At 47.4% G+C, this 17,596-nt stretch overlaps 1 protein-coding gene across 2 annotated transcripts; it reads right to left on the bottom strand.

Annotated features, from left to right (window-relative positions):
* Positions 1-940: 940 nt before the first annotated feature.
* Positions 941-16,822, bottom strand: taok2a (TAO kinase 2a). 2 transcript variants are annotated; one of them, XM_069724758.1, is made up of 20 exons: positions 16,248-16,822; positions 12,349-12,489; positions 10,223-10,294; positions 9,867-9,968; positions 9,309-9,354; positions 9,114-9,210; positions 8,475-8,588; positions 8,272-8,363; positions 8,097-8,190; positions 7,237-7,318; positions 6,983-7,153; positions 6,517-6,726; positions 5,864-5,992; positions 4,704-4,940; positions 4,431-4,559; positions 3,803-4,006; positions 3,124-3,363; positions 2,806-3,027; positions 2,279-2,461; positions 941-1,903 (listed from the first exon to the last, which is right to left on the bottom strand). In XM_069724758.1, exons 2-20 carry the CDS (start codon positions 12,478-12,480, stop codon positions 995-997), a joined length of 3,465 nt encoding a protein of 1,154 aa, XP_069580859.1. In that variant the 5' UTR covers positions 12,481-12,489; positions 16,248-16,822; the 3' UTR covers positions 941-994. The 2 variants fall into 2 exon arrangements, with proteins under 2 accessions (XP_069580859.1, XP_069580860.1); XM_069724759.1 differs by having other exon boundaries at positions 2,815-3,027.
* Between the last annotated feature and the right edge of the window lie 774 nt (positions 16,823-17,596).

Below are 17,596 nucleotides of genomic sequence, written 5' to 3'. Positions count from 1 at the left end.
ATTAAAGATGGAGGATTTTTATCGTACACTTCAGCGCAGGTTTTATTCGGCGTCGTACGAAGCTGATGACGTTATCGAGAGAACTTTAGTGTCAACTTTTCTGCGATATTTTGAGATGTTATTAAAATTAGTTAGAGTTTTTAATCTCCGCACATGAATCGCGTAAGCGTTGTGACGTCGTTGGAAAAATAATAACGGAGCTTCTTCTGTACTGAACAAACTGATTATCTTCAAATCTCAGATGTCAAACAGGCTCCTCCCCCAAAATGTGGGACTGTTCCTTTAAGAGGACCAAAGGGCAGTGGTTGTCTCCACCCAACAGAAAGATGGCAGTGTTCGTTATTGTCATGTACAGAATCTTATCACTAGAAATAAAACAGCTGTTTTTCAAGAAGTCTTCCCTTCCTGCTGCTCCTCCCCCTTCCCCTTCCCCTCCTTCCGACCCCCGACCCCACTGAACGTATGAAACACTTAGAAATCAAAAAACTGGGTTTACAATTCACTATGTACATAGTTACAGTGGTTCTTAAAGCACCGCTAGCCGAGTGGAAGCTCCGCCACCCCCTGCTACCCCCTCCCTCCACCCTCCCACCCCCCGCCCTAATCCCCTCCCCCCCATCTCTCGCTGCACCTGAGGACAGGTGACTCGGTTCAAACCCTCGATCCTGTGCAATGATTCGAAGTGTTACAGAAGGAACAGACTCGTTCGCTCTGCACCAGCGGCTCGTCTTCACGATGTGTTTTCTGTTTTCGTTTTATTCTGACTCAGTGAAGGCATCATCTGTCTCCTCCTGCAGCGTCCCTACCGGAGATCTAAACTTCTAAAACTGCTATTGTAGTTTTTTTTTTTTTTTTTTTTTAAAAGGTCGAATTATTTGCTGTGGCTCCGTGAAGCGTTTTAAAATCTAACATTAAAAGTTAACCCCTCCTCCCCCCCCCGCACCGACCTCCCACTGTTGCCCCCCCCATCGGCGGGGAGGACGCCGCGGGGTCTTCAGGAGTAGGAGAGATGGGAGCCATTGGAGATGTGGGAGGTGACCGAAGTGCTGCGGCTCAGCCCGCCATCGCTCCCGCCGCCCCCCGGCCCCCCGGAGGCCGTCCTCCTCAGTGGCTGGGGGCTGTTTCTGAGGGCCATGAGGCTGGGGCCCCTGACACTCAGACCGCCCCCGCCGTAGCCCCCTTGTGACGAGGAGGAGGAGGAAGCGGAGGAGGGCGGGGAGGAGGAGGACAGGGAGATGGGGGGAGGTGGAGGCGGGGGAGGCAGCAGAGCCAGGGACTGGGAGGAGGCGTGGGTCGAGAGGTGGTGGTGGTGGTGGTGATGGTGGTGGTGGAGGCCCTGGGGGTGGTGGGAGTAGTGGCCGCCGCCCCCCACCCACTCGCGGGCCCGCTCGCGCTCCCGGGGGTCGCGGTCGTCGCGGTACAGCTGCGGCGTGCTCTGGTGGTGCTGGTAGTGCTGCGGGAGGTAGTGCTGCGGGTGGTGGGAGGAGGAGGAGGACGAGGAAGAGGAGGAGGAGTGGCCCCGGCTCGTCATCAGCTCGCCGTCCCGGCCGAGGCCGTGGGAGGAGGCGATGGACTCGGCCCGGCTGAAGCCGGGGCCGCCGGCGCCGCCATGGTTCTGACTGCGCCAGGACGGGGTCGCCACCGAGTTCTGCACGCTGTGGCTCCAGTGGCTGCCGGACCGTGGGACGGGCCGCGAGGGCCAGCCGCCGGACCCCGAGGACGGGCTGGGGGTCGGGTAGCCCTGGTTGAAGGCCTCGGCCGGGATGCCGCTCAGCGCCATGTTGCTGAAGCCCAGACGCATGCTCTCCGAGTCGAACGCCTCGATCTCGTGAGCCTGGCGCTCCAGGAGGGTCCGGATCCGCTCGGAGCGCTCGTTCTGCAGAGACAGCATCTCCTCCTCGATCTGACGGGAAACACAGAAACACACTTAAAAACCTGACAACACACACACAAGGTTAAATGTAAAACTTTTAAACTTCAACTGTTTAAATCAGATCAGATCTTTCGGACAGACCGTCTGCACTGCTGGTGTTTCAAGACTTCATCAACCTATCTGCATGGGTTACCGTGGTAACAACGTTGATGTGGAAGCAAAAGTGTCAGTTTAAAAGCAAACGTCATCTGCAGTGGATGATGTAAACAGTCCTGTGGTCAGAGAGCGTTTGTAGTGAGGAAGGTGTGTGTGTGTGTGTGTGTGTGTGTGTGTGTGTGTGTTTATTACATTATCTGTATAGGTAAAGTCCGTCAGGGGTGTCCAGGTGCGTTCAGGTGCTCCTACCCTTTGCTCCAGCAGTGCCCGGCGGATGGACACCCTCTGCTCCAGGTCCTTGATCTCGCGCTCGTGCTGCGTGTCGGTGTGGATCTTGATCTTGCTCTGGTAGGCGTTGAGCAGCTCCAGCTCCTGCTGCAGCTGCATGCGCAGCACCTGGTACTCGGCCTCCTGCGTCTCGTCCAGCCGCAGCTGTCGGGTCAGAACGGGAGGAGGTTCGGTATCAGTAGAGGTCCGTCTGCTCGGAGCATCGACGGGTTTTTAAACTAATCACTGATCAGCTGTCTGCTGGTTTAACAGGATGAACAGGTGAGAAAACTGTCTGACATCATCTCACTGGTCTCTGATCGTCTTTATTAAACACCAATTAAACTAGAAATAAAGGAAATGAATCAAACTTGTGATTAATTCATGATTAAATAGAGCGTTCAGGTGTATTAGCATGTGTTGAGGTGCTTTCAGGTGCAGTGGATGTTGAGGTGTGTTTAGGTGCAGTGGATGTTGAGGTGTGTTCAGGTGCGCGCGGGTTTCCTTGCCTTACTCACAGCCTGTGTGGACAGCATGTCGTTGATGGAGTGGTCGTACTGCTCAGCCAGGATGGCCAGCTTACGTGTTTGCTCCTCTTTGAGGCGTTTGAGGACGGCCTTGTGGTCGGACTTGGGAGTGCTCTCCAGCAGGTGGTTCCTCAGGGCCTTGTACTGCCGGGTCTGGATCTTACAGGTCTCCTGGAACTGACGCTTGATCTGCAGCTCTTTGGACTGAAACATGGCAGAATGCACAATGAACCACAGAAGAAGAAGTAAAACACTTCCGGCTAATTTTTTGTTTTTTACTTTTAAGAATCGGAGCGGCACCTTGAGGCTCTTGGGCTGCTGCCGGACCTCCATGGCGTGTTTCTGCCGCAGCTCCTGCTCGCGTCGCTTGTTGTACTCCATCTGGTTGGTGAGCTCGGTCTGGTGCTGCGTCCGGATGAGTTCGGCCCGGGTCCGCTGCACTGAGCCCAGCTGCCTGAACTCCAGCTCCTGGGTGGACTCGTGGTGCCGCAGCAGCATGGCGCACTCCAGGTCCTTCTGGGTCTGCTTCTTGTTCAGGTCCTGGTGGAGCGGGGAGAGACAGGAAGTACAGGTCACATGACAGGAAGTCAAGTCTTCTGAGTGGACGACTTGAAGAAAATAAATATAAAGTGATTATTTCTGTTGAATTAAACTGCAGGTCTGCAGTTTTGTGAAGTGAATGGGAGTCTATTGGAGCACCTAGTGGCCGCCAGTTGTATTACACTTTACATCCAGTCTGGTGTTGTTGCATCATCTGTGATCAGCTGTCATGTCCGGTGACAACCAGCAGGTGTCACTGTGGGTTACCTCACCTCTTCTGAACTGTTTGTACTCCAGAGGATGTTTCAGGCAGATTTAAATCGCCTGTTTTTGGGTGAAACGCTAAATTTGATTTGGATAATATTCATGTGATGTCGTCGCTGTAAATTTATTGATAATAATAATCTATATAAATAGTCTCGTAGTGTCCCATCCCCACCTCTCGGAGCAGGTCCTGCTCCAGGTTGTGGCGAGCCAGCAGCATCTTCCTCTTGTACTGGCGACACTGCAGCTCGTAGTACTGGCGCTGCCTCCGCAGCAGGCCGGCCTCCTCCTCCGCCTGCATCTGCTGCAGACACTCCTTCTGGCGGATCAGCCACTCCTGCTTCTCCCGCTTCGGAGTCGACTGGTTCTCGCTCAGCTCCTGGAGAGAGGGGAGAAGGAGGGGGAGAGAGAGAGAGAGAGAACAAGTTCAGAGAGAACAGAGGTTTTGATGTCTTTCAAGATTGTTCACAACATCCTCATAATTCTCCATCTTCCACTGACAGGCGTGTGTGTGTGTGTGTGTGTGTGTGTGTGTGTGTGTGTGTGTGTGTGTGTGTGTGTGTGTGTGAGTTTCAGGTTCAGTAAACTATTTTAATAACAGTTTCATTGAATCATTAGATGAAGTTGGATTAAAAAAAGATTGAGATTTTACATGAATGCTGATTTCAACTAGAATAAAGAAGAATTAACTGACAATAATAATAATCATATTTTCTCTGGCAGCCCTCCCACCGCTGTACCCCTCCTCCTCCTCCATCATCATCATCATCATCATCATCATCATCATCATCATCATCTCCTACCTCCTTCAGCTGGTCCTTGCGCTGGCGATACTGACGTTTCTGAGACTCCAGTAAACTGGTGAGCTCCTTCTTCTGCTGGCCGAGGATGTGCTGCTGGAACTTCTTCTCCTCGGCCAGGGCCGCCTTCGTCTGCAGGAACCAGAGAGAGAGAGAGAGAGAGAGAGAGAGAGAGAGCAAGTGAGAGAGAGAGAGAGAAACACAAGTTACAGGCTTTAATCTGAGGAGATCGACGTTGGAATAAAACAGCTGCGTGAACCCGTCCGTCCTTCTCACCTCCTTCTCCAGGATGGCCTGGTGCTTCTTGGCCAGCTTGTCGGCCTCGGTGGAGAAGCTGTTCCTCTGGTTCTCCAGCTCCTTGTCCAGCTTCAGCTGGTGCTCGTCCATCTCCGCCTTCAGCTTGTTCTCCAGCCCCATCAACTGCTTCTGGTGCTGCCGCCTCATGCGCTTGTAGCCGGACATTTGCTCTCGGAGCGCCGAGCCCTGCTCGTGCTCCTGGATCTGACGGGTCACCTGGAGGACGGGAGGACACGGATCAGAGGAACCCGCAGACCGCTCGGCATGTGCTGCTCTTCCTCGATACGAAAACAAGCGTGTAAAAGTTGTTCACTATGAACTTTGTACCAGCGACAGCAGCTTTCTTTCCACGGGTCGTCACAATTAAAGCACACACATTTCAACCTGAATAAATGGGACAGTGCAATACCGTGTTTCACTGGTTTCTAACTCAATTTTGTCGGCCGTTTATCTGTCCGAGCTGCTGCAGTGACCAGGAGGCTTCTACAGATAACATGCGAGGCGTTTAGGGAACATCATTAAAATCGTCAATCGATAACCAGCCTGTCTGTTACTTGTAGCAACAAATTATTATATTTTATTTCCACTCTCAACTGCATTAAAACTAAACATTTGTATATTTTTGGTAAAAAATTGGCTTAAAAAAAAGAAAAAAGTCTCAGAACCAAATTTTGTTTAACCAAACCCAGCTTCAGTTAACCTGGAGCCTTCAAATCAATTGAATTAAACTCAACTCAATTTATAGAAATTAGATGTTATGAATTAATTATATATCATTGTCGAAAAGAACTCAACATTTTCCACATGAGAGGGGGACCTTCTTTTTCCTCTTTTAACAGGAAGGAAAAACCAGCAGCTTCCAGGTGCTATCGATGTGAAAAGCGTTGCCATGACAACGTTAGTTTGGCCGACGGTGCGTGGCTACGTGTCTGGCTGCCATTTTTAAACTCACCTCGGAACACAGCTGATTTTTTTTTCTTTTTCTCTCCTGAACACTGAATAATTCACACCTCACATCCACAGAAAAATAAAATCTTTAAAACTGGTTATAAAATGGAACCAGTGAGTCATATTTGACCACAATAACCACATGGTTTATTCATCTGATGGCGGACTGTTCCTGTGCAGCGGCTTCTTACCAGCGAGGCGGTCCGGATGGTGGCGAAGTGGTCCCGGTTCCGGTAGTAGGCCCGGCGGCGCCCGGCTGACGGAGCCTGAGGTTGGTCCATCTCTGGCTGGTATGGGTCGTCATAGATGTTGTCCTGACCCTGAGGATCAATTCATTTCAAGTGAGACTCAAACCAATCAGAGAGTGTTTATCAAGGGCTGAAAAGTTACATTACATTTCATTTAGCTGACGCTTTTATCCAAAGCGACTTACAACACACCAGCAATTTTAGGGTTCAGCGTCTTGCTCAAGGACACTTAGGCATGTGGACAGGAGGAGCTGGGATCGAACCATCAACCTTCCAATTATTGTGCAACCCACTCTACCAACTGAGCTACAGCCTCCCACAGTTCAACCCCATTTTCACTCGGGGTTGTTTTTCCCATCCAAAGATGCACTTCATGGTTTCTAGTGTTGTTCAACAAGCTGAGAAAACAATTCAAACTAAAATGTGTTTTAAAAGAGGTTTGGAGTTTGATTTAAACTTTATTTACCATTTATTCCCATCATTATCTACTATCATCACCATCTTAATTGCAATATAAAATGATGAATTTGAATCGATCTGACTGAATATGAAGAGGAGGATGTGGTGGTGGTGTTTTTTGGGGGTTTTTTTTTTACCGTGGGCCGGTGGATGATGGAGCTGTTGGAGGTGACGGTGTGCTCCCCCTCCTGCATCATGGCCATCTCGCTGCTGCTGTCGTCGGAGGCGTCGGCCAGGCTGTTGACGGAGCTGCTGTGGGAGCTGGCCGAGATGGACATGCTGGGAACCGACTGGGAGCTCTCCATGCTGTTGACGGTGCCGGTCTGCAGGAGGTACTGCTCCACCTCCTGGAAATACACACACTTATTATTAAAGGTACTGCTCCACCTCCTAAAACCCAATAAAAGCAAGTATTATTATTTATTCTTAAAAGGTACGGCTCCACCTTCTGACACAAATAAAAACCACAATTATTCTCATCTCACTCCACCTGTTCGTTTTCATACCGGGATCTGTACATCTCTCCTGGTTCTCCCCACACATCCCTCCCCCGTCCCAGACATCCTCCCCCCATCCCAGACATCCCTCCCCCGTGTCCCTCACCTCCTCGTCCTCCCCTCCCTCCGACACCGGCCCGTTCTGCTGCGTCTCCTGGAACAGGATCTTCTTCATCTTGCGGTACTGCAGGTTGTCCAGCTCCCTCACGGCGTCCTTGGTGCGTGCGATCAGGTCCATGATGACCGTCAGCGGACGCTCGCGGCACAGGAAGCGATGCTGCGGAGGAAACGACGGAGTGAGGAGGAGGACGACTCTGCAGACGAGATTCACGAAATAAAAAGGCGCAAAACAAGGCTCACGTTCAGCAGCACGTCCGAGGTAGGCCGGTCCTGGGGAATCTTCTGGAGGCAAGAGTCAACGAAGTTACGGAAGGAATCAGACCTGGAAGAAAAAATACAGGAGGACGTTATATAATTGTGACAAACGGGAAGCTGGAGGAAGCAACGACCTTCACGAGAAAGTACTCCATCACTACTACATCAGCACCTGAGTTCCACAAGTTAACGTGACCATGAGTTCTACTGGGACCTTCTGAGGTTCTGTTCTGGTTTGGACTTCTTTGCAGTCTTTAGGTCAGTCTGGGTTTTTGTGCTTCCTGTTTCTATTTTTGAAATGACTCACCTCTCGTGTCTCATCTTTGTTTCACTTCCTGTCCCTCCTATGATTGTTGGCCCCGCCCCCCTGATTAGCTTCATCTCTCCCTCCCTGCTGTATTTAGTCTGTGTGCTCTTCTTCTTCCCTCTTTGTCACTTTGAACTGTGGCGCCATGGCAACAGGATATTCCATCTTTGATTCTGATCTTCGTTTCCCCAAAATTTTACACAAAATCAGATGCAAGGGAGAAAGCTGAAAACAATAATGGATGGATGTGATCTTTGGGCCCATCAGGCGGCACTACTTTAAAAACAGCCACGATTCTGTGGGTGGAAATCACTGCATGGGCTCAGGAACAGTTAGCTATAAGCGGGTTTGTTGGAAGATTTTCACGTTGGTCACGTTAACGTGTGCAACGACTCTCCAAATACTTCAATGGGAACAGATTCTGAACTGTTTTGTAAAAATATTCAAATAAATGCTAAAAACGATCTGATAAACGTCTCAGGTCTTTAAAAGATCAAACTTTGACCCGGCGGGTCTGAGGAGACGAGGACGTCCTCACCAGTGGTTGGACTGCAGGATGGGACTCTCATTCTGAGCGATGTGGTATAAGGCACTCATAGCATTCATGTTGAACAGCGGGGGCTTCCTCTCGGCTGTGGAAAAAGAAGCAGAAGACGTTCAGTGTCACACGTCTCCGAGTCCACACGTAAACGAGGCGGACTGGCAGCTCGTACCCAGCTCGATGGAGGTGATGCCCAGCGACCAGACGTCCACCTTGCCGTCGTACTGGCCCTCGTCCATGGCCAGGATCACCTCCGGAGCCATCCTGGAAGAGAGCACACAGCAGAGGTCAACCAGAGGCATAAAGGGAAACCTCTGCACACTTTCCTGATTGAGTGTAGTAGTAGAAGACGGCAGGTTGGAGTCCAGATCTCACCAGTAGGGAGTCCCAACGAAGGAGTTGGCCGGAGCCACGATGGAGGCAGAACCGAAGTCTCCCAGCTTGACCTGACCGGGCTCCGTCAACAGGATGTTTCCTGCTTTCACGTCCCTGCAGGAAGAGAATCAAGACGTCACACAGGTGAGTTACAGGAGGAAGATACCTAAGGCACCGTTTAACAAATGAAGTGAAATCACAACCTGCTCTTCAGGTTTTCTTCAGCTTTAATTCGGTGAATTGTTTTGTGTTTGTTTACAACAGCAACTGTTATATTTTAGCTTTTATGTCTCCGACATTTTCATCATGTCCATCTTGTTGTGCGCATTGATCTCAAATTGTTTATTTAGTTGCTCGTTTGGTTGCCGTTTTCTATATTATTTTTAAATAGTTGTTTTTTTTGGTGTCCACCTGTCTGTCTTGTTATCGGCCTGTCAATCATCCGTTATGTTCTTAAAATTAACAATAGTATTTTCCGGTCGTGATCACATCACCCTTCAATACTGTGAGATCATTTCATCCCCTGCTGATACAGTCTATAGGTTTATTTGTGGAGATGCAGGTTTGTGCACTAAAGACGTATTGCAGGATTTTCAGCAGTGTTGTTGTCATGACAACCGGCATGCGAGGAAAGCTCACCTGTGAATCATGTTGTGAGAGTGAAGATATGCTAATCCCTGCAGTGCACCATGGGTAATAGCAGCTATTTCTACTTCCTGGAGCGGCTTTTTGTGAACTGCAAAGAAAAAGAATAAAAAAGAATAAATTAAGAAGAGTCAGAAGGAGACGAGAGCGCAGAGTGAGAACTGTGAATGTGTGAAGAGCTGAGCTGACCTTCGAGGAGGTCCGAGGCCGAGCCGAGGCAGTACTCCATCACCAGCTGAGGGACACACGGCTCAGGTCAACAGATGTGATATAATAACATATAATGACAGATAGTGTCTGAAAAAGGGGCCAAAAATACTAAAACGATTGTTTTACACACATATTTTGGACATATTGAGGCACTAAAACAGTATTTGTGTGGTTTACTGGATGTCACACCAGTGGGTATCGATGGAAGAGCTAAAAAAAAAAAGTCTTTTACAAATATTGATAACCACAGCAGGTGCCTTCCTTGCGAATTTTTTTTTTTTTTAATTTTTTTTATCCATCGTCTTTTTCTTAACTGCACCTTTGTTTTACTTGAAGCATCAATATTTAAGTTGAATTATTATTTTTTTTGTCTAATTGTCAATAAACTATATAGATACGAATAGAAAAACCAGTTGGAAAACGTGTGAATATGATTGTAGAAGTTGCTGTAACTGGATTTTAAACACTGAAACTCATGTTCAACAAGTTAGAAATCTAATTTGTCGTCATTAATCGTTGAATGAAGACGGTTCGTACCCATGCCGTGTGCTCCTTCAGGTAACAGCCTCGGTACTCGATGGTGTTCGGGTGACGCAGTTTCTGCAGGAACTTCACCTCCTTGATGATATCCTGCCATTTCTGCACACAAACACACACACACACACACAGTCCACCCTTTTGTTTTTACTCACTGGACATTTTGTTTTAGGTTTAATATCAATAAAAGTTAAATCTCAGGATCCACCTGATATTTAAAGATTACAAACTCTGATAGATGTTAAAATCTGGGATCTTTTTTTTTTTTTTTTTTGGAGAGCTTTAAGAGATTATTGGTGATGAATACCATTTAATTCCCTGGAAAACAATGAAAATACATGAGGAGGAAATGTTACCTCATTTGTCTGCTTGCCGCTGTACGACATCTTCTTGATGGCCACCACCTCATTGTTGCGCACGTCTCGGGCCTGATGGAGGACGGAGACGCCGTTAACAACACGTGAACAGGCAGTTCATCAACACGTGAACAGGCGTGATCTTCAGAAGTTCCTTTGAACAAACCGGTTATACAGCTAATTCATAATATGTAATTTACCAAGGAACACCTGGATGTTCTCCAAATAAAACCAGAGTCTGATCTGATGATGATGAAGATGCTCTCGTCTCTCGCATATTTGGAAGAGGTGGGGGAGGAGCCAGACTCGATCTAACTGGGAACCCTGAGGACACTATGCCCCGCCCACCAACAGTGGAAACCTGAGCCGTACAACAATCCTGTCAATCGAACAGACACGCCACAAAACGAAGCGGTTTTTTTTCTTTCTGATATCTGAATAACGACATCGGTGACAGAGGCTCCGCCCACCACCATAAAACTGCCAAACTGTGGGAAACAAAAACGAATGTTTTCCACGTGTTTGTGGGCAGTTTGTTGTTTCGTGTTCAAGATGCTGTGTCCTTTCACTGCTGCTCAGATTATCTTCAAGAAAATCAAATGCCACCGTTTCCATCGAACAGTCAGAGTAAAAAAAATAATAAATAAATTTAAAAAAAACATTTAACGCCTGACAAAAACAGGTTTCCTTCGTCGGTTCTGCGTCGTCACTGTCGTGGAAACTAAAACGCCATCTTTTCTAGAATCAGACTGCAGCTCAGTTTTCAACCACTCGGTGGCGTCAGGATGGACGTCCTCCCAGTGAGGACGGAGACGGACAAGACGTCCACATGTCCGACCAAACTGCATTATTATTTACTCGTGGATCAAACGGTCATATTTTTCTATTCAAAGAGCTTAATCCTCCGAAAGGGCTTAATCCTAAATCCGGAGGGAGGATGCTGCTAACAGACAGCAGACAGGGGGAGGGAAGGCGGGGGTGTCGTGGTCGCCGTGGTGACGCTCAGTCCAACCCAGAATGTAAACAACGTCGGCTGCGTTTCTACTGCGAAAACTTCCAAGCAGTAAAAATGTGGAACAATTTAAAGACGTCATAGAAACAGTGAGAATAGAAAAAAAAAAAAAGCTTCTGAACGTGGATTCAGTGTGTGTTCCTGCTCAGAGCTGCTGGAACAGACAGTCAGACAGCGTGGAGGTGTTCGTCTACCACTCAGCCGCTCTGCAGGTGAAGTGTGACACACACACACACACACACACACACACACACACACACACACACACACACACACACACACACACACACACACACACACACACACACACACACACACACCGTTCCCACTCTTTTCCTAAGAGGACGAGGCATTTTCACTTTCACAGCTTCTCTCGTAAATATATATATATATATATTTTTTCATATATATATTTAATACACATATATAAACCCACACAAATTAACACGGATCAACGCTCGACCGAAAAACAGTCTGACTTTCTCCTGAGCAGCAGCGAAACATCTTCAACACAAAACCACAAACACATGGAAAACACCGACTGTTTGACCTTTGACCTGCTGAAAAACACATTCAGGTCCCAGACGTCTGATTTTACCGATTGTTCCAGTGTTTATAGTGGTGGGCGGAGCTTCTGTGACAGGTGTGATTAATTAGATATTAGGCCTCAAAAAGTGGGCGGGGCAGATGTGCATGCTGAGACTCTTGCATTTAGAGGGGGGGAGAGTGTAAGCAAGGTTATTTTGTGTAGCTACAGTGTACAGATGTTCATCACTGATCGACTACTGATCGATTATTCGCCCTGCAGCTGGAAGCAACATGGTCATCTTCTCCTCATGCTGTTTAACAGAGGTTGGCAGGTTTTCGGTGCATTACCGCCACCTTGTGATGGGAGTAACACACTACAACCACGTTCTAAAATCATGGCCGGACAGAATATGAAAACGCTTCGGCTATTATTCAAAACTCTAAAATTATTGCCGAGAGGTGAAAACCAAAAAGGCCTTATCTCGGACTCGGAGAGTCTGATCATCTGGTTCATCCGGCAGCTGAAGGCAGAGACACAAAACATCCAGAGAGTCACGGAAACGCTCGGACTCCACATCCTACTCACGAAGTACACGGCGCCGAAGCTGCCGTGGCCGATCTCGCGCAGGTCGGCGAACAGCTTCTCCGGATCATCTTTGCAGAAGAGATCTGCCACATCGGGGTCCTTCAGATTGCCCGCCCGTGCATTCGAGGGCATGGCCAGGGCCTGGGAGGGGACAAGAGGTCAGAGGTCAGAGCGAGGCTTCGTCATCAAACCGAGCAACACATCCTCCGGCCTGTGAAGATCTGAGATATCCCAGATATAAATGTGACGGACGCGTCAGAGGTCACGTGAGCGGCTCTGTGACCGGAGGCGGCGACGCTGCGTTTTATATTTGGACGGCGGGCCGGGAGCCCGTGATGTTTTAGAAGGAAGTGAAGCGTCTGTTTTTCCACTTCAGTTGGGCAGAAAACTAATTAATGTGTTAAACATGCTGGAAAATGCATTCTGGTTCTCCTCCGTCTTCAAATGCACCAACACAGAGATGCCGTCAGCCCCCCCCCCCTCCCCCCTCACAAAATTGCGTAATATCGCAGGAATGTCAGCGGCACCTCGGCGGCGGTAAACAACAGCTTTCTCTCTGCCACAGCTGACCTGTCTAGGAAAGAAGGCGTGGTGACGGAGAAGAACCGGCTTCCAACAAGGAAGAGAAACTAAACCACAGAAGAAGAGCGACGCGCATGGGGCCGACGTGGTGCGGGGGTGGAGGAGGGTGGGAGGGTGGGGGAAAAATGGCAGCTGGTGTTCACAAAGTGCACTTCAACACGAGGGGAGTTTCAATTATTCAATGTTCGGTTTGGGCCAACAGGAAATAAAAGCACGGACAGTTTGCGGAATAAAAGCGCACACAGCGATTTTCAGATTCATGAACTGAACATAAAGAGTTTCTGTTTGTTAAAGATGTTCAACGTGATTAATGTATATTTACAGGGTTCGAATGTCAGAATCTCAAAGTTGAGTCCTTCGTGCGGTTTGTGATCAACCGGTGGGAAGCTGGTTCTTGACAGAATATCAAAATCATCAATTCTGGCTGAAATGTTATTATAAATTGTATTTTTAGATCATAAACAAACAGATCTGAAGGGATCATCACGGCAAATCACCAAAATTACAGAGAAAGTATAAAAAAAAAGGAAGAAGACGAAAAGAGGTCAGTTGCTATTATTTAATCGCATCATTAAGAATATCATTATGAAACATTTGTGAAACTTTGATTTCACAGAACAACATGGCATCGAGATTTTTTTTTCTGCCGTTGTTTGAAAAACGACCCTAAATTATTAACAGCAGCGGATTTATTGATTACAGCTTCACGTGAAATATAAAAAAGGTAATAAACAGCCCACCCGAGGGGCACATTGACTTCCCGTTAACACGCATGTAACTACACGCTCGTTGCGAGATCGGAGCACCGCGACGCTCCGATCAAACCGAAGAAACGTGAAGACGAGCCTTCGAGCGGAGTCACGTGACCGCAGCAGCCGCTGGATGTGCGCCGAGCTGCCTCATTGACTCAGCGGCGCTCTCTAACGGGGTTAATGTAGCTGCTCATCCTCCGAGTGTCAGCTGGAGCCCCGAGGAGGCGAGCCGGCAAACAGAACCGGACCTCCGTGAGTCACCGCCTGCACGAACACGCGGCCCCGGCCCCCCGTTCGACGCAGCGCTGCTGCCGGGGCCGGCTCCCTTTAAAAAAGAGAGAGACACACACACCCCTGACTCGACCCGACGGTTCTTTAAAACTCACTCAACCGGTTTCCAGTTGTGCATCGTGTGGCACTCGGTGGGGTGATGGTGTGCAACCTGAGGCGAGGGGGCCCGACTCCGGGCCGCAGTCCGAGGACGAGAGCGTCGACGGGAGGAGCAGCAAGTTTACAAAGCGGAGAGGAACCGAGCTCTTTATCATGTCAGTGTCCTCCTTCTCCTCCTCCACACAGGAGCTGCTCGCTCTTTGAAATTCAAATGTGATGCTATTTAATTGAGCAGTGAACAGATCCTCCACAGCACAACAAACACACATCAGGGCTGAGCTTTAAATCTGTCCACATCAATCTCAGAGCCAAATCTAATATACATGTATTACAATGTAGTAATCAAAATGTTTAATACGGGTCTAAAATAAAACCTAAAACACGTAGATTTAGCCGTTATTTACTCAAAAACAGCCGATTCTGCATTTAAACTTGCAGCATTGACGATGTAGGTCATCACGGTTTCTCTATAAACATCTTAATTAAGACGTTTTATGACCTCAAATAAAAAAATCCTCCCTCCAAAAAAAAAAATCTGATTTAAACACATTTTTAAGGAGCCGCAGACAATCCGGACCACAAACACTTCAACACCACGAAAATAATCACAGCCTGCAAACGGGGTCACGTTGCATAAGTCCGCTGCTGTATTCATAACAAAGTGAAAATTTTATGAAAACCTCAGCTCATGCATGAGGACGTGTGCTGCTGTGTGCAAAAATAATCATCGTCTCACATTTTTTATTCATCGTCTCCATGCCGGAATAAAAAATAAATAAAAACAACTCGTGTTTTTGTCATTTGGTTTTTCTTCTCGCAAGAACGACACGAAGAAAACAAGTTTCTTCAACTTCCTACGTGGAAAAACAAACTCGGGGAGGAAAAAAAATAAATAAAAGTGGGAGGAGGGGAGGAAACAGAGACGCAGACTGTTCTTTTAAAGCTCTAAGTGTGACGTTAAATTTGGTGTGTCGGTGGTGCCGCGGTCACATGGCTGAAGTCTGCCGCGAACCTGCTCACAGTTCAACAGAAGCTCCTTGTTGGGAGGAGACAAGTTTATTAGCGTTAACGGGTCGACACCCCGGAGGGAGACCACGGTCGGACCCTCCCGAGGTCTGAAAGACACGTCTCAGGAGACGGGAGTCCCCTCCCAAGTTATTTGGGAGGAAGTCGGGATTGTCGGGATGCGTGGCTTTGATTAGAGGTTCGCACGAAAGCATTACGTCCATCAGGGTTTTTGTTTGCACTCTTGACACACCTTTAAAACGACCTCCACTGAACATCGGCATCATTGTAAACACTGTGTTTTTTTACGAGAACAGCCAGTAACTGATTTTATGAACTCGTTAACAGATGCAAGTAAAAGTTAATTTGATGTGAGAACAGCAGCAGAGCAAAATACAACAAAAAAAGGAATAGAGGGACAAAAAAAAACTGGCACCAAGATTGTGGAAAATTAATTATATTTACAAGTTTGGGGCCTGAATCCTGATCCAACATGAAGCCAATGTTCGACTTTAATTTCATATCTCATGCAGCATTTTAACATCTGTTTTATGCACGCAAGAAGGCTGTTAATAACGGAGTAAAAAAAAAAACCTAAATAGTTCAGATGCTTTTCTACACGCAGAGATAATTACACACTTCACTTTTTATTCCCTGCTGTTGGAACAACTTGGCGATTTACTGTCTGCATTTTTTAGCCTCGTTTCACATTTAAAAGCACCAACTTTATGTGAAATTACTGCTTTTTCAAATGACGAAAGCAGCTCCCAGGTTTTTAGATTTTTTTTAAAAAAAAATTTAAATGGGGACAAATGAATATTTCCTGATTTCCCTTCAGCAGACTGATGGTGGAGGATTACAACCCTCCAGATGTTTCTTTTGTTGTTAAACATCTTGTAAGTGTCTGCTCGGTTGTGAGGAGACAACGTTGACTAACTGAAGCTGAAATGATTCATCACAAAGGAGGTGAAGTACATTCACTCCGGTTCTATTTTTACCCCTTCAGGCCTCTAAAAAAAACACACATCAAAGATCACCGGGCGGCCCCGGAGCCACGTTTGAACCCCCTTTTTTTTTTTTTTTTTTTTTTTAGGGGGGTTGGGGGGGCAGCTAGGGTGCCGCTCCCCGGTAAAGAGGCAGGCCGGCCCCGGAGAGAGGAGCTCCACTCACCGCGGCTTCTTGTGGTTCCGCTCTGGACCGAAAAACAACCGTTAGCAGCCGAGCTTAGCAGCGAGCCTCGCTCCTCATAGCCCGGGTTTCTTCCCGGCGGACGATCAGCACGACGCTCGACCCATTTCCACCGAAGTCCCTCCCGGTTTCAGAACGACGCGGAACCCTAAATTAAAGGTTGTTTTTCTTTCTTCCAGACAACAGCTGCCGGTTCCGCGGGCTCGGGACAGGACCGTGGAGCTCGCCGCCGCCGCCGCCGCCGCTCTCTTTCCGTTACTGGGTTTACGAGCCGCAGCTAATTGGCTAGCTTAGCCTCGATAGCTTCGCAGGCTAACGTTACCGTTAGCTGTCCCGCGGGGTGTGGCTGTCGGTTCTCCGCGGTGCTGCTCCTCCGAACATACCGTTCCGGTGCACCGAGCCTTTCTCACACAAACACTCTCTTTAACTCGTCCTAACACCTGCGCCCCATCCTCCGGGCCGGACGTGTTTCTTCCTCCGGTTTTTTTTTTTTTTTTTTTTTTTCTCTCTTTTCTTTTTTTTTTTTTTTTTTTGTTCTTGCTAAATACAAGATGGCACAGACTTGCCGGGGCGGGACTCAAAGCGGTGGCCGGAAACCGACGGGTTCTATTTCCGGTGAGGTTTCCATTTTCACAAATAAAAGGGTATAAATAAACCCGACCTACATAATATTAATAATCTGGTGCAAAACGCTCGAAGGCTTCATTTGATGATTATTTCTACAAGACCGCATCGCTGTTGGACGGTTTTCTGAACGAGGAACACACATTTACTGTCAACAGGGAGAATATTCAGCGTTCACCAAATCAGATGCACAATTTTGTCTGACAAAAATCCACTTCATATTTTGTTTGTTTGTTTGTTTAACAGTGAACCTATAAATTCGATTCTAAAAAGGTTAATTTAGATTGGTGTGGTGGAAGAAGTATAAAAAATACCAACACAGCAAAGTAAAAAAAAAAAAAAAAAGTCCTACATTAAATTCCTTCATCAGGAAAAGTACAAAAGTATTAGTCGTAAAATGTAGTTACAATATCAAAGTAAAAGTCCTGGTTTGCTGGTTTTATGCATGATAAATAATAATAATTAGAATAATCTCATGATCTGAGGAGCCATTTCTTTGTATGAAGTACTTTTACTTTCGATAATTATATACTTGATTATTTTTTAATACTTTCACTGCAGAGCATTAGTATTGGTTAAAGTATCCGAATACTTCCTCCACCACTGCAGAGACGTCAGAATATATGAATATAATATGAAATTTCATGTCTGGTTTCTTCATCTGCTTCGACTCTGTGGCACATTTTCCTGAACCTTTAGGTTTTATT

This window comes from Brachyistius frenatus, unplaced genomic scaffold (genome assembly GCF_029030835.1).
Source record: "Brachyistius frenatus isolate BFR_SWC_R1_liver_20210118 unplaced genomic scaffold, ASM2903083v1 Contig_394, whole genome shotgun sequence".
Taxonomy (NCBI): Eukaryota; Metazoa; Chordata; class Actinopteri; family Embiotocidae; genus Brachyistius; species Brachyistius frenatus.
Note: the sequence above shows the minus strand (reverse complement) of the source record. Positions and strands in the feature narration are given on the sequence as shown.